At 40.4% G+C, this 17,244-nt stretch overlaps 1 protein-coding gene across 1 annotated transcript; it reads right to left on the bottom strand.

Moving 5' to 3' along the window:
- Positions 1-3,665: 3,665 nt before the first annotated feature.
- MS4A3 (membrane spanning 4-domains A3) lies at positions 3,666-15,312 on the bottom strand. The gene is made up of 6 exons (XM_056106583.1): positions 15,160-15,312; positions 12,089-12,223; positions 11,480-11,536; positions 6,815-6,973; positions 4,471-4,572; positions 3,666-3,848 (listed from the first exon to the last, which is right to left on the bottom strand). Exons 1-6 carry the CDS (start codon positions 15,310-15,312, stop codon positions 3,789-3,791), a joined length of 666 nt encoding a protein of 221 aa, XP_055962558.1. The 3' UTR covers positions 3,666-3,788.
- Between the last annotated feature and the right edge of the window lie 1,932 nt (positions 15,313-17,244).

The following is a 17,244-nucleotide window of genomic DNA, read 5'->3' on the forward strand; positions in this document are numbered from 1 at the left end:
CTGGCCTCCAAGTCATGGAGCAAAATTCCTGGTACTAATCTCAGCCACTCCTGGGTGTTAGTCTCCCATTTTGTTGCTTTATGTTCCCCAGATGAATGCAATCTTTCTGTGTCTATCCCGCTCTTTCTGACTCATTTCGCTTAACATGATACTTTCCATGTAGTACCACTCGTATGTAAATTTCATGAATTCATCTTTTCTAAAAGCTACATAGTACTCCATTGTGTAAATGTACCAAAGTTTCACGTTTCTTTAACCAGTTATCTGTTCTCAGGCATTTAGGTTTTTTCCAGATTCTGGCTATTGTAAAGAGTGCTGCAATGAACAAACAATTGCAGATGTCACTTCGACTATACTTTTTTGCCTCTCTGGGATATATTCCCAGGAGTGGTATTGCTGGGTCAAATGGGAGATCAAATTCTAATTTTTTGAGAATAGTCCATACTGTTTTCCAAAAGAGTTGGACCAGTCAGCATTCCCACCAGCAGCGAAGGGGGGGTCCTTTTCTCACCACATTTGCGCCAGCATCGGTTGCTTTTGTTCTTGTGGATGTGGGCCAGTCTCTGTGGTGTGAAATGATATCTCATTGTTGCTTTGATCTGCATCTCTCTGATGATTAGTGATGTAGAGCATTTTCTCATGTGCCTTTTAGCCATTTGGATTTCTTCTTTGCGAAAGTTTCTGTTCTTTTTCTCGCCCCATTTTTTGATGGGGTTGGGTGGTTTCTTCTTGTGGAGTTCAACCAGTACCTTGTATATCCTTGATATTAACCCCTTATCGGACACATACAATATATGTATTGTATATGTACAAAATATATACTATATGTATAGTATATATATGTATATATGCTATGTATGTATTGTATATATGTATATGTACAAAATATATACTACATATAAATTGTATAAATTTCTCTCAATGCTCTTCACATTGTTAACCGTGGAGAACAGCGTATCACTCATTTTCTCAAAAAAGCATTTATCCACTTCATGCTTTAGTCTAGATTGCTTGCTTCCATGAGGAAAGTTGACCCCCAAAAAGCAACAGATGAGTCTAGATTACAGTGATAGACTCAGAGAAGAGTTCACTTGTTCATTTATTAATTTTTTGGTCTCCCTTGTCAAATACTAATTTGTTGTAAACACAGGTCTTATTTCTAGACTTTATTCTATTACATTGATCTATGTGTCTAATTGTTATCTTGGTAGCATACTGTTTTTATTTATCATAGTTTAGTGGTTTTATTTGAAAAGTCCAGCAATGCCTCTGGAATTGTTCTTTTCTCAGGATTGGTGAAGGAACAGGTATTGGAGCATATTATGAATGAAATGCAATCATAAACAATTTTGTATCTATGTATCTCATGGTGATTCAATAAAAAAAATAAGAAAAAGAAAACTCTGATTGAAATTTTGTTAGAAATTGCATGGATTCTATATAGGGTTTTGAATAATATTGAACATTTCACAATGTTAACTCTTCCAGTCATAAACACAGAATTTTTATTTGTATCTTCTTTTTTTTTTGTTTTGCTTTTTGGGTCACACCCAGCATTACACAGGGGTTATTCCTGGATCATGCACTCAGGAATTACTCCTGGTGGTGCTCGGGGGACCATATGGGATGATGGGAATCAAACTCAGATCAGCCATGTGCAAGGCAAACTCCGTACCCGCTGTGCTATCACTCCAGCCCTCTTCAATATTTTAAAATTAAATATTTTACATTGGGCAGATCTTTCACTTACTTGATTAAAATCATTCTATGTTAGTATTTTTATTCTATTGTAAATAATCAATCTTTTGCAGATTTTTTCATGTATGGGACTACAATTAGTTTCTGTTGGTTTTAAATTTTGAAATTTTACTGAGCTCATTAACTAGTGGCAACAATTTTTTTAATTTTAGGGATATACACACACGTATGTATGTATGTACATATGTATGTATTCTGGGCTAGAGGGGCATGTCAGAAACAATATTTCAGATAGGTAAAGGTAAGGTAAAGGCCCTCCCGTTGATCGTCGATTTGCTCGAGCGGGCCCAGTAACGTCTCCATTGGAGACTTTGTTGTTACTGTGTCTGGCATATCGAATACTCTCGGTAGCTTGCCGGGCTCTCCGGGAGGGGCGGAGGAATCGAACTCAGGTCGGCCATGTTGGCCGCGTGTAAGGCAAACGCCCTACCGCTGTGCTATCGCTCCAGCCCATATATTTCAGATGTTTCATACAAACTGAAATATTACGGGCAGGAGCGATAGCACAGCAGGTAGGGCGTTTGCCTTGCACGCAGCCAACATGGCCAATCCGAGATCGATTCCTCCGCCCCTCTCGGAGAGCCCGGCAAGCTACTGAGAGTATTAGATATGCCAGACACAGTAACAACAAAGTCTCCAATGGAGATGTTACTGGTCCCGCTCGAGCAAATGGATGATCAACGGGAGGGCCTTTACTTTACTTTACTTTAAAATGATTAGGAGCTAGCACTACACTGTCTTCAATTTGCTCGAGCAGGCCCAGTAACGTCTCCATTTTGAGACTTGTTGTTACTGTGTTTGGCATATTGAGTACATCACAGGTAGCTTGCCAGGCTTTGCCGTGCGGGCAAGATACTCTCAGTAGCTTGCTGGGCTCTCCGAGAGGGGCGAAGGAATTTTAGTTTTATATCTAACTAGGTTTTTATAGAATATTGATGGTAAACCTCAGAAGTCTATCTTGTACTTTTTTGTTCTATAAATTTAATAATTGTGTTTATGTTTTAATGATATACAAGTATTTCAGTCAGTTATGAGTATCTAAGAGTATTTGAATAGTCAATACTCAGTATATGACTATTTCTCAATACATGAGCATTTCAATACACACTAGTTTTGTTCCTGAAATAGGTAACCATTGATCTTGATCCTGTAATGACACTGCTTCAAAGAAAAATGCAGTCATTTCTGTGTAACTTGAAATAGAAATTATTCTACTTTTATTCTTTAAGCCTACAGGCAGTAGAATAGATGAGGACAACAAAGAAAAGATTTCTGGGAACAATCTTGAAGTTTGAGGATGGACATTACAAAACTAAGAATTCCTAAAGAATTATATTGTTAGGACAGAAAAGATGGAGTTAAAGGTCCAATTGTTATGGGGTGCAAATCAGAGACTCAGAGAAACAAAAATTTTGAGGTGCTTATAAGCTGGTGACTGTCAATCAAACGCAAATCAAAAAAAAGTCTATTTGCACTTTCTCCAGCCTTTTAAGGGTTTCCATATATCCCTCTATTAGAGTGTCAAGCAAGCAGAAAGCTGATTTACAGAAGCAGAAGATTTGCATCAAGCTAATGGTTTAGCTACAATGGTGGGAAATCTAGTTACCACCACATGGTTAATTTCTGCAGTCAGCACTTTGGAAATTGCTGTTTCTGGTCATGATCAATAAGTGATTATTTCTGGGGTTTACTGTCACAGGAAATCCTTGTCACTGGATTTAAAGATTATTTAGGCATTCCAACTTTAATTACGGTTCTCAGGAAGTGTCACTTACTGGTCATAATCACAAGCCACATCTGTAGGCAGCTATTCATGGGTCCTGGTCTAAGTCAAAATGAAAGAACAAAATGGTGATCATAGGACAAGATGGTTCCCCTGATGCTAAGCTATTACACAATGTTTTCATACTTGGATGTCTGAGAAAATTTCCAGGTGAAAGTTTCTCGTAGTTTGTGCCACGGGTTCATGTTTGAGTTTTTGAATAGGTCTGTGACTCATCGGAGATTTAAAATTGTGTTTTCTTGATGTCTCATTTATTTCCATCAGAAGGCATTCCTTTTTCCACTGAATATGGGAGTGAGAAAGTTTCCTGGTAAAGAAAACATCAATCTTCAAGAATAAGATCATCACCTTTCTTTTCTTCTATCCCTTTCTATTATGTTTGTCCTGGGTAGTGTTCACTCATGCCTTATACTATACTTTATACTTTATACTTTATGCTTTATACTATACTGCGTTATCTACACATTCCTTACAACAAGCATTAGAAGAGAACAAAATATGCCCATTTTGTGATTAAGAGACCTAAAATCTAGAAATAACCTGTGATTTCTCTCCTTTCTGGATGGACAGCTTAAATAAAAATAATTACATTTTAACCCATTTTAATTTATAAATGTGTGCTGGAGAGAAAGAAGACAAGTGTCTGCCCTAGAGGCAGACTGGCAGCGGGGGAACATTAGAGACATTGGTCGTGGGGAATAAGCACTGGTGAAGGTCAGGTGTTGGAACATGTGTGACTGAAACCCAATCATGAACAACTTTGTAACTGTGAATCTCATAGTGATTCAGTTTTTTTAAAAAAGTATGTGCCCTTAAATAATAAGTACACACACCTTTCCTAGGTTTATTTATCTCTAGCATTTTTATAACAAATTCCAGAAGCCCCACACAATATCACATAGAAGTTTGAGTCATTTAAACAAACTCACCTGTCTTGATTCACAGCAGTTTACTTTGAACCACATGATTATGATATACATGGTTATGCATAATTCCAGCAAGGTCAGGATCAGCATTAGGCACACAAGGCCCTAGGGGAAATGATGCCTCATATCAAACCCAGAGAAACCAAATTACAAGCTCTCATTAAACAGAACAAGATGCACCACAAGCTAATCTTAAGACAGCAGTTCTTTACAAGAGCGGCAATGTCAGTTTATTAGACTGAAGATATTTTCCCTGGAGAAATGTGTTATATTTCTATTATAAATCCATTTTAAATAATCATGGGGGACAGTAATGATAGCAGCAAAATTCTGATATTACCACTAACATCTACCAATTTAAGTAATAGCATATTAAGGACATGAGTAAGCAGTTCAGGGAAACAGACAAAATGAATTCTCCACCAATTATTAATAGTAATTCAAAGATCAAATACTGAGATTTGCTCCCAGTTTCAGGGGAACTGGGAACTGAGAACTAAAGGGATGGGGGGTGCCAGTGAGAAGCAGTGATGGAGGGATCTTAACACATTAGTGGAGGAACTAGTGTAGCTGAATGGCAAGCATGAAAGAATGATTTCAATGCTATTATAAACTGTGATAATGCAATTTGCTCGAGCGGGCCCAGTAACGTCTCCATTGGAGACTTTGTTGTTACTGTGTCTGGGATATCGAATACTCTCGGTAGCTTGCCGGGCTCTCCGAGAGGGGCGGAGGAATCGAACTCGGGTCGGCCATGTTGGCCGCTTGTAAGGCGAACGCCCTACCCGAATAGTATTTCAAAGATTTAAGTAAAGGTGTTTCAAAGATTCCTGGAACTAAAATACTGAGTTAAAATATTAAACACAAAATTATTTTCCAGTAATCTTTCTGGTATCACAAAAACATTAATATTGCTCTGCAGGAAAAAAAAATACCATCGGATGCATTTAAACTAGGATAAACTAGGATAAACCCATTCAAACGAGGATAAGCTAAGATGATTAAAAACATACCAAAGCAAAAGAGATCAAGATTTATGAGGAATGTCAGCTAGCAAAAGTATTAGAAATGAGTCAGTAAAAGTAATTCATAAAAATCTCAGACAAATGCATAAATTTTAAGAAAAATATCAATTTCTGAGTAATCTTTAAGAAAGGGAAATAATTAAATTAAAATAATAATTTAAAAATATTATTTAAGGGGCTGGAGCAATAGCACACGACTGACCCGGGTTCGATTCTCAGCATCCCATATGGTCCCCTGAGCACTGCCAGGGGTAATTCTTGAGTGCAGAGCCAGAAGTAACCCCTGAGCATCACTGGGTGTGACCCAAAAAGCAAAAAAAAAAAATGTTATTTAAAAACTTTCACGATAGCACAGCAGGTAGGGCGTCTGCCTTGTATGCAGCCAACATGGCCAACCCGAGTTCGATTCCTCCGCCCCTCTCGGAGAGCCCGGCAAGCTACCGAGAGTATTCGATATGCCAGACACAGTAACAACAAAGTCTCCAATGGAGACGTTACTGGGCCCGCTCGAGCAAATCGATGATCAACGGGAGGGCCCTTTGAAAGTATAAATTTAAAAGTGAAATCATTCTGAATTTCAATCATTATTTGAAAATTCCAAATCACAAAGTTGTAAAAAATCACTGAAGCTAGTTTCAGTAAGCAAACTACTGGATGCATTTTATTTTGTTATTTATTTATTTATTTATTTATTGGTTTAGGACCCACACCCAGCAATATTCAGGGGTTACTCCTGGCTATGAACTCAGGAATCACTCCTGGCAGTGCTCAGGGGACCACATAAGATGGCATGGATCAAACTCAGATCAGCTCTGTGCAAGTCAAATATCCTACCTGCTGCTCTATCACTCCACCCCACTATTGGGTACAATTTAAATGGTTGAAGATAACCACTGCAATGTGATCTCACTCACCGACCCTGCTCTACCGATTCAAGACTAAGGAGATGCAAACCAAGCAGCTAAACTTCATGGGCACATGGTCATCTAGGCTGAAAACTCTGGGGTGCTTCTAGGAGGTGGGCAGGCCACATGCCTGCCGTCCCAAAGCCTTAGCAGCCACACCACACGCCAAGGGCTCAACTCAATCTGCTTCACTAATATCCTCTGTGGAGATGCCAAACTGAGAATAATTTCAGGTACCCTGGTGCCCAGACCTCTGGTGGCTTCTCAGAGGGGGTCGGGGGAGGGCAGAAGCCCCGGCATCCACAGCCACCACCGTGACAACTCGCTGGCTGCTCGAGGCAATCGACGAATAACAGGATGATTTGTGATTTGTGACATATTTTATAATTTAATTAACTGTTATCTTTTAAAACATACAGTTGATGAGGATCCCATGGATATGCATAAGTCCTTTGACTGCGATGACTGACAGCCCTGGAGTGACTTAATATTAACTGCTAAATTCAGTGAGAGGAAAACAATTCCGGTTAGTGCAATTGTAGCACTGGAAATGTTTATCCCAAAGGCATTTTGCACCTAAAAAAGAACAAGGTTTTTCGATTAAAATAGCCACCACATAGATCATTCCTTTGATTATTATTCATTCGAACAAATTGGAATAAGGCTGTCTATACCATCTTAGATGTTGGGCAAACATCAAGCAGCAAGCCAGAGCCCCTCTATCCTCTCTCATGGAACTTAATTTCAGTAGCAGTTAAATCATTGAAAGCACAGATATCACAGAAGACAGTGACATATAATAAGCCAACTAGGATGCATTTTAATTTATGTTTCTTATTGTTTGGGGGCCACATCCTGCAAGACTCAGGGATTATCCCTGGCTCTGCACCCGAGAATTATTTCTGATGATGCTCAGGAAACCATATGGGATGTAGGGGATGGAACCTGAATCCAGTGGAACCCAGGTCGGCTGTGTGCAAGGCAAGCTACCTATGTGGTATATTATGGCTCCAGCCCTAGTGTACATTTTCACTAAGTGACTTAGGTATTATAGGATAAGAGAGTGGAATAAGGAGGACCCAGAAATCCAGAGGGAGGAGTGTAGATGTGTAGATTTAGTGTCATTAAATAGGAATGGTACTTCAGGAAAGACAGAAAGGAGCTGAGGTGAATAGCAATAAAGGCTATCTAAGGGAAGTGCTTGAAGTCAAGAAAACTCTTAGGTTGAATTTCTGATGCCAAAGTCTTTCAGGGAAGCAATGGGGGAAATGTGACTAAAAAGGAGTAACCAGAGTAGATAAAATTAGAAAATTCAGAGGGAGGGAGGGAGGTTGAACAGAAAAATATCACACAGGATGCTGAAGACCATGGAAAGAACATCTTACTATCAATGTAAAACAAATGAGAGAAATAGCCAGGAGATTTTGAGCAAATGGGTAACCAAATAGACTTACATTTTAGTGAGAATACTCTTGATGTCTCAAATGAGACCAGTTTAGACAGGACCAAGGATGGAAGCACATAGACCAATTAAGAGAGATGAGGTGCAATCTTCATAAAGATGAGAAAAGATGCAATTTTGGTGCAGTTGAAACATAGGAAACTGGAATTTTGATGACAAAGTGCAGGAAGAGACAGAAAAGGGAAGAGAGGATTAGAATAAAAGAAGGAAGAAGATGAAGAAAGAGTGGAGGGCATATGGGGAGAGTTAGGAGCAAGAGGAAGGGAAAATTATCAAAGAAAAGGAGAAAGGAGGAGACTTGGTAGCAAGTTAGGAGAAGGTGAAAAGAGAAGAAAAAGAGGAGAAAGGAGGAGAAAGAAGAAATGCAGAGAAGGAATGAAGCAGGGAAAGAAAAAGGAAGAATCCTGAAGCCTCAGAAATTAGAAAGCTAAAATCACCATCCACTGACATGGGGCAGACAATGGATATAGAAAGTCTGAGGAAGAAGACTGAGGAGTTGAGTTTTGGCTTCCTGGATGTTTGTTGTCATTGTTGTTGTTGGGCCATGTCCAGCCCTGCTCAGGGCTTACTCCTGACTTTAAGTTCAGGGAACCCTCCTGGCAGGGCTCAGGGACCAAATGCAGTGGAAAGGATCAAACTTGGATCATTGCTGCAAGGCAAGTGCCTTACCCACTGTACTATCTCTGGGCACTTCTATCTATTTTACAGTCACGTCTGCTTTACACACAGAAGGTCCTGGGTTCGAGCCCTAGTGGAACCACGCAGTGGTAACACGTTGTCCCTCTCGGAGAGCCCGGCAAGCTACCGACAGCAGAGCCCACCCTCACAGCAGAGCCTGGCAAGCTCCCCGTTGCTTATTCAATATGCCAAAAACAATAACAAGTCTCACAATGGAGACGTTACTGGTGCCTGCTTGAGCAAATCGATGAACAACAGGAGGACAGTGCTACAGTGCTACAGATATATTAGTTGGGGCTTAGGAGAGATCAGGTTGAAATATTTATTTCAAGGTTATGGAGACAGATGTTTTTCAAACATATGAGAATGCAGGAGACCACCAGAGAGTGAGAAGATCACAAAGAATTGAGCTCAGGGAATCCAACATTAAAATGTTTGGGAGCAATAGTACAGCAGATATGAAGCCAGTGGGTCTCCATGGGTGGCATGTGTGAAGTGGGAAGGAGAGACGGTCACTTTCTCCAGATCTGTTTCTGTCACCCCAAGGCCGGATGAGAAGGCTAGGACAGGTAAAGTCTGAGGATGAGCCCCTACATGGCACAGGCCAGAGCCCCACCGAGCCACACTAAACCACACCTGTCTTCTGAGCCAGCACAGGAGTTAATTCCCACCACCTCTGAACCATGAAGACTCTGAGCCTCACCTCGCTCAGACTGGAGTGAGGAAGTGGTTTTTGCAGGAAAGGCAAGTCAGCCCTAAATCTGACCCAGGGTTTTCAAGTTTTTGTCTTAGCTCTCAGAAAAGAATTTCAGGAACGAACAAGCAGTGAAGGTAAAACAAACCTTATCTGGAGGTTTTTTAGGAATAGGAAGGAGAGAGAGAGAGAGAGAGAGAGAGAGAGAGAGAGAGAGAGAGAACCGTTTGAAGGGAGAAGGTGGGCTTCTCCAAAGCTGGAGAGAGAGCCTCAGTAAACATCTCAAAAGGGGAGATGAGGGCACCACATGTGCTCAGGCACCTGATGTGCTTGGCCATGTGGGCACAAGCAGTACTTGGGCTCAGGTAGTATATGCACACCCTTCCTTTGTTCAAGGTAGCTTTTTTTTTTTTTTTTTGCTTTTTAGGTCACACCCAGCGATGCACAGGGGTTACTCCTGGCTCTGCACTTAGGAATTACCCCCGGTGGTGCTCAGGGAACCATATAGGATGCTGGGAATCGAACTCGGGTTGGCCGCATGCAAGGCAAATGCCCTACCCACTGTGCTATTGCTCCAACCCCTCAAGGTAACTTTTATAGAGTTTTTCCACCCTGTCCCCATGTGGGGACTTCTAGCTAGGTAAGAGTTCATTATTAGAGCGGCTGCCAAGGGGGGTTGCCTTGATCTGGAGATTTTCTGGAAGAGGTGGGGGTCAATCAGGTGCCAAATCTCCCTCAGGTCCTTAACTGTGTCTCTGTCTCTGCTGAAGCTTGTGCCTCTGTGGGGTCCAGCCTCCTCAGGATCATCACTGGTTCCAGGAAGATCTTATCAGGCCTAGGCCTTAATTCTTGCAGCTTCAGTGTTACTGAATTTATTACTTCTCAGAAATTCCATTGCCATAGACCCTCCCCTTTCAATCTGCCTCAGATAGTATACTTCTCTTGCACAGGTCCATCAAGGTTCAGTTGCCATCACCACATATGGCCAACCACATATGCACCACCAAAAGCAGTCCCTGAGCATGGAGCCAGGAGCAAGGCCTGAGCACAGCAGGACGTAAAAAAAAAATTGAGAGAAAAAAAGAATTGGAAAATGAGTTTGCTACAGAGAAACTAAGAGAAAAGGAGGAAAATAAGCTAATTAAAAATGAAATAAAAAGGCATCCTGAAAGTCAAATAAAAAGTATTGCAAGAAGGAACACACCAACTGTGTGCTAAACACTGTTCATAGAACAAGATTGATGATTGATGATTGTTGACATCATAGAAAACATAGGTGACCTTAAAGAGAACAGTTACAGAGGTGTGTGTTAGTGAAGAAAGTAAAGTCCAGGAACGGGCTTGGTAGAAACTATTTAGAGAGGAACTGAAAACCAGGGCTTAGAAATCTAAATAATCTGCAAGCTGGAGTCAGAAGCAGAAAATAAGGTCTAGTTTTATAAGGTAAAAGCAGTAATTGGTTGCTTACAGGCTGATTTAATAGCTAGTAAAGACAGATGACTGATGCACTTGTGTAGGAAAAAGCAACGGAATCTAGGAGTAGTGTAGATGGGACTGTCTTTTATAAAGATGGCAAAGGGACCACCTAAGGAAAAAGGCTAAAATGAAAAACTACTGATGCAGATCTGGTCCAGGAAGTTGAGGTTGCGGTGAGGACCTGAATGTTCCCTTCTGATGGCTTGTGTTTTCTCAGAACAGAAAGCAAGTTTATCAGCAGAGAGTAAGAATAAAAGAAAAAGAAGATAGGACCAACAAAAAATAAAATAAAATGAAAATGATCAAATAATTGGTGTTGGAGATAGTATATGAATAGTCACCTAGGGAGGAGTAGAGTGTATTGAGGAGGGGAAAAAAAGAGAAATTTATGATTTAGTGAGAACGTATTATAGAAATTTATCTCTATTTAAGAAATCACAGAAAGAAGAGAATTTCTGATCTCAGTTGTGGAACTAATTGTGGGAATTCATGTGAAATAATTAGATTTGGTCAAATTTAGTGACCCAATAAGGATCAAGAAAATTTTTTCCTAAGTTTTAGATGCATCAGATATTCTGAGTAATCATGCCAATAGTTGCATATACTCCCTGAATGCTATTCTGGTGATTTACCATCTGAATACTGTAAGAAATTTTTCTCTTTAAATGACACTGCATCAGTTGGATTCATCAATCTTAATTCTCCTACTGTCAATGGAAAAACATATTTCTACTCTTTTGATCATAGTGAAAGAGGAAGAACAGCCTCTTACCAATGTTTTTGTGGGTTTACTTCCAGCTGCAACAGTGATGGATCCTGAACTAATATACTGTTTAAAAAGGGAAATGAAACAGATAAAGAACTCTCCACTGTTTTTTCTTGGCCTTCCCTTTTATCAACATACACCATGCAAACTTAAAAAAAAATTCAAATCCCAGAACGCAAAAATTATGCTTGATATTGCTCATCATTCAATGTAAATTAAAGTAGTTTTAATTATTTATCTTTTGAGTAATCACTTCATTTTTATTTTTACAAGTTTTGTGGGTATACATTTAATATATACTAAATAAAATATTATGCAATTGCCTTTATCCTTATGTTTATATAAAATATAAACACTTATTTATATTATTATGTTATGTATAATATCATCCTCCTCCTACCCAAGCTTCCTGTCAGGGTCTAATTAATTAGAATAAATGTTTTAAAATATCATTTACAGGTCTAAGTGTTCAATTCTACCTACCCAGTGTTCAATTATTATTTTGACATGCTACTGTTTTTTTTTTCAAATAACCTGAGAGTTATATGTTGATAATAACATTTCTAGCTGTGGTATCTAAGAAATTCTGTATGCTCTGGGGAATTTCATACTTACAAATACAGCACCCCAGAATGGGTACCCTGTGTAGAAGGTAAAGAAAAAGGCATGTCGGAGATTCGATAGGTACTGTAGCATGCCTAGTACAGCACCAAGAGCCAGAACCAGTACGCCAGTTAGGATCTGGACAGCCTGGAAAGTAAAAAAAAAAGTGACAGAATGATCAGATCATATCCCAGTGTACATTGAGAAGACATTAACTTTACTTAGAAAATTCTAAAAAAAATGTCAGTATTCAAATTGGTTTAAAATTTATGCCTAAGCTAATTGGAGTTCCGGAGTTCCGACATCCATCGACGATCAAGAATCAGGGACGCTGTCTCATTTGCCAAAGTGTCAAAAATCAGATAGGCTGGTCACGTAATGAGATTTAAAGACGACTGCTGGACTAGAGCTGTTACTGACTGGATTCCACGGGATGTCAAAAGACCGTGTGGCCGCCCACCTACCAGATGGTCAGACTTCTTCGTCAAGATCATGAACGATCGGTTTGAGGCTCTTCATGTTCCCAGAGCGAACAGATGCCATTGGGCTATACTAGCTCGCGACAGGGACAAATGGAGACGTTACTGGCGCCCGCTCGAGCAAATCGACACTAATGGGAAGTTAAGTGATTAAGTAATTAAGCTAATTGGGCAAGAGTGCACCCTGGGAAATTTTGTTCCTTGCTATAAAGCCATCAATTCCTGGGGATCCCTTCATCTTCAGCTCTCTATTTCTGTTCACTCTCAAGTTCTTTCAGAAAGTGGAAGAAGAGCAAAGAAGATAGGACCAATAAAAAAAATAAAATGAAAATGATCAAATAATCTCAGCACGTTTTCAAGGCAAAATATGTTGAGGGCAAACAGATGCTAAGCAGTTCCCTACATGACTTTGCCCTCAGTTTAAATCTTTTAATATAGAGCTCAGTCTTCCACTGGAGATGATCAGATTTAAAAGTCCATTTTCCCGTATTGGTATGTTTTCTACCATGAGATGGTGCTTCCAGGTCTCAAATACATTCTAATCTTTTCATAAGGCTGCAACATCCTTGACTCAGTAACAAGTACTTCCGAAATTCCCCCTTAGGAAAGTGAGCATGCATTCCAGATTCCTTCTGTGCTCCACATCTATGCTTCTTACAGCCTGTCATTCACCCTAAACTTTGATCCTCTCTCCCATTAACTGAGGGTTGCTCTCCTTCCTGCATTTAATGTTAAGGTCACTTGATGTTAGGATGGTAGACACAAGGACCAGGAAGATTGCTCCATAGTTTGAAGCCTGTCTCATAAGCAAGGGGGGCAGGGGGGAAGGCAGCTGGAATAGAGACGGGATAACTAAGAAAATGATGGTTGGCTCTCAGTGTCAGTATTGCAAACTATAATTCCCCAAAGTAGAGAGTATGGGGAATGTTGTCTGCCATGGAAGCAGGGGGAGGGTGGGAAAGGGGGCATATACCGAGGATATTGGTGGAAGGGAATGTGCACTGGTGGAGGGATGGGTGTTTGATCATTGTGTGATTGTAACCATCTCATGGCGATTCAATAAAATTTATTTTTTTTATTTTTTTATTTATTTTTTTAATTAATGAAACACCATGAGGTACAGTTATAGAAATACAAATTTTTGTGCTTGGGTTTCAGTTATACAGTGATCAAGTACCCATCCCTCCACCAGTGCCCATCCTCCACTACCACGGATCCCATCATCCCTCCTACCCCCCATGCCCCCCATCCCTCCCTGCCTCTGTGGCAGGGCATTCCCTTTTGTTCTCTCTCTCTCTCTCCTTTTGGGTCCTGTGATTTGCAAGAGAGGCAGATTCAATAAAAAATTTTTTCATATTCAATAAAATTTAAAAAAAAAGGAAATGATGGTTGGAAGGATTGGTCGGGATGGGAGATGTGTGCTGAAAGTAGATAAAGGACCAAAAGTCATGATCTCTCAGTATCTGTGTTGCAAACCACAATGCCCCAAAGTAGAGAGAGAGTATGTGGGAAATTGTCTGCCATGAAGGCAGGGGAGGGTGGGAAAAGGGGGCTATACTGTGGAGATTGGTGGTGAGGAATGTGCACTGGTGGAGGGATGGGTGTTTGAACATTGTATGGTTGTAACTCAAACATGAAAGCTTGTAACTGTATCTCATGGTGATTCAATAAAATAAAATTATAAAAAAAATAAGTCATAGGAGAAAGACAAAAAATAAACTCACTTGATGTTAAAATTAGGTCCCACGTATACTTCTTATAGCCTGTCATTCCCCCTAGATTTTAACCCTCTCTCCCATTAACTGAGAGTTGCTCTCTTGCATTTGTTAAAGTCACTAAATGTTAAAATTAGGTCCAGGATGGGAAATCACAAACACCAAAGAAATCCCTGAGGGCTATCACCTGGCTCCCCGGAAAAATCTGATGTTTAATAATGTTTTCTCAAGGGTTTGCCAGGAATCTGTTGTTTAACAATGTTTCCTCAAGGCTTTGTCAGGAACTGAAACCCTCAGCACTGACTCCAGCTGAACAAACAAGACTGAAACCCTCCCCCCTCCCCCCTTGCCCAGTTTTTATTCCCACTTCTTTTCCTCATCGGCTCCATATAAACCTCTTATTCCAACCTAAGAGTAATATGATTTGGTGAAAAAAAACCAAGTCCACTTTCTCAAATTGAGTACAACTGTTCATACACAACTATTCTCGTGTTCTCAGGTATTAGCTTTTTTAGCAGCAAACCTCCAGATTTTGATTCCGTAACACTTAGGCTTCATAATATTTATTTTGTTCTATCCTAAACCCATTTTTAAAATTTTTTAAAACCTTTTAAATTGAGTGTTCATGAGATAGACCATCACAAAACTGTTCATAATTGGGCTTCAGTCGTACAATGAATGATCCAGCACCCATTCTCCACCAGTGTACATCTCCCACTGTTTCCCTCCCATCCCCCACCTCCCATCCCAAGCCTCCTTCTATGGGAGGCACTTTCCTTCTTGATCTCTCTCTCTCTCTCTCCTTTTCCTTTTGTGCATTATGGTTTGCAATACAGGTGCCAAGTGGTCATGGTGTCTAAAACCTTTTTTTTAACAAAAACGGACTCACCCCAAGGGCTTGTGTTTCCATCTGGTACTTGAGTGGTTCGTCAATAGGCTGGTAGGTAGAAGCGTTCACCTCCTCTGGTTCTGCCCTGCTCCCTGGGCTACCAGCTTCTGGGGCTGTGCCCTGCTCTGCACTATCAGTTTCTTGGGAGGCCATGGGAGCTTGACAGCTGGATGGCCTTAGAGAAAAGAGATCCAAAGCTTCAGTGTTTTTCTTTCAACCACTGTTTAATATAACGGGAGAACTTAGCGCTCATCCTAATTTCAAAAGGATCCTCCACGAGGGGCACAAGGTGGGAGAGGGGCTAAATATTGGAGGTTTTGCCTCATTTTATTCCATTGCTTTTGGAGTGATGGACTTAATTCACTAGATTTTTTAAAAAAGCCTGATTACTCTGCTTAACTTTGGAGTAGCCAAGAGCACTTCCTTTTTAATTTGACAAGCACTGGTATTCTCTGTAGTGCCTGTCCCTCTTCCAAGAAATCCCACCCAATCATGTCTATGGTTTCACTCTACAGTGGTATTGTACATATGTGAAGAAAATTGCCTTAGTCACACTCCCGTGATACCCATGACTGTCATTTATTAAGTACTAACTGCTATGTGCCAGGCACTGCCTAGTGTCTGTGACTGCATTCATGCATTTTATTTTCCCATCATCTCTCTGTTACATTCTTGTTTTATTTTATTGGCTTTTGGGCCCCACTCAGGGGTTATTTCTGGCTCTCCACTCAAGAGTTATCCAGGCTGGCCATGCTATACTGTTGCTCCAGCCTCATTTCTATTTTAAAGAGGCAAATACTAAGGCATAGATGGATTGAGTAACTTTAACTTATACAACTCATTAATGACTTCCTGTTTTACCAGAGACATTAAGGTCTCACATTTAAAAATAATGACATTGTATAAATTACTATAGAGAAGATACCTTTTTGTATGTAGCTAATGAGCACTATGGAAAGAGTTGAAGCAGAAGAAAGGAGTGACATTCAAATCCAAATTTGGTCACTTAAAATTGAAAGTGGAAGCCTGAGTTGCCCCTTGTAACTTGATAGAGAAAGCCTGTTTCCTCTCTCCAGATATTTCATCTCTCCCCCTATCAACCTGCCACACATTCCACCCCCAAGGTTCTGTCTCATCATTCCCCAGGCTTCCCAGATACATAAAACTCTGCACTGGACTCTAAGTTGAAAGGGAAACTAAGATAATGAGTAATTCTAGAGTCTAGGCTGACGGGAAAACTTAGATAATTGATAATTAGGCATGGGAGATTTCTTTCATCTTGCCAGTAAAGAAGGAAGTCACAGTTATCCATCTTGCCACCTTACTCCATAGACCTGAAACATTTCATTCCCAAAGTCCTGTCCCAGCAGTCCTAGAGATTTCTAGGACCACAAAACTCTGTCCTGGAGCCTACGCTGACAGGGAGACTCAGATAAGGGGCAAGAATTCCCAGAAAGATGCAGATCAGCTAGGCATCCTTATGATTTTCTGGCATCATTTGCAAACATTTGCCAATGCATAAGGGATACCAAGAGCCCTTAAAAAGGCTTCCACTAATATAAAATAGCATAATATGAGACTGACACCCAAGGACAGTAGGCACAAGGACCAGGAATACTGCCCATAGTTGGAATCCTGCCTCATGAGCTGGGGGAGAAGGCAGCTGGAATAGAGAAGGGATCATTAAGTCAATGATGACTGGAGGGATTGTTCTGGATGGGAGATGTGTGCTGAAAGTAGATAAAGGACCAAACCTGATGGCCTCTCAGTATCTGTATTGCAAATCATAATTCCCAAAGGTAGAGAGAGAGTATGGGGGAAATTGTCTGCCATGGAGGCCAGGGAAGGGTGGCAAAGGGGGGGTATTCTGGGGACATTGGTGGAGAATGGGCACTGGTGGAGGGATGGGTGTTTGGTCATTGTATCATTGAAACTCAAACATGAATGCTTTGTCACTGTATCTCATGGTGATTTAATTTAAAAAATAAAATAAATATAAACTGTCAAAAGACAAAAAATAAAATTGAGCTACAGAATTGAAACAAAAAACAAAAAAGGCCTCCACTAAACTCCCTTACCCTAACT

This window comes from Sorex fumeus, unplaced genomic scaffold (genome assembly GCF_029834395.1).
Source record: "Sorex fumeus unplaced genomic scaffold, SorFum_2.1 ptg000007l, whole genome shotgun sequence".
Lineage (NCBI taxonomy): Eukaryota > Metazoa > Chordata > Mammalia > Eulipotyphla > Soricidae > Sorex > Sorex fumeus.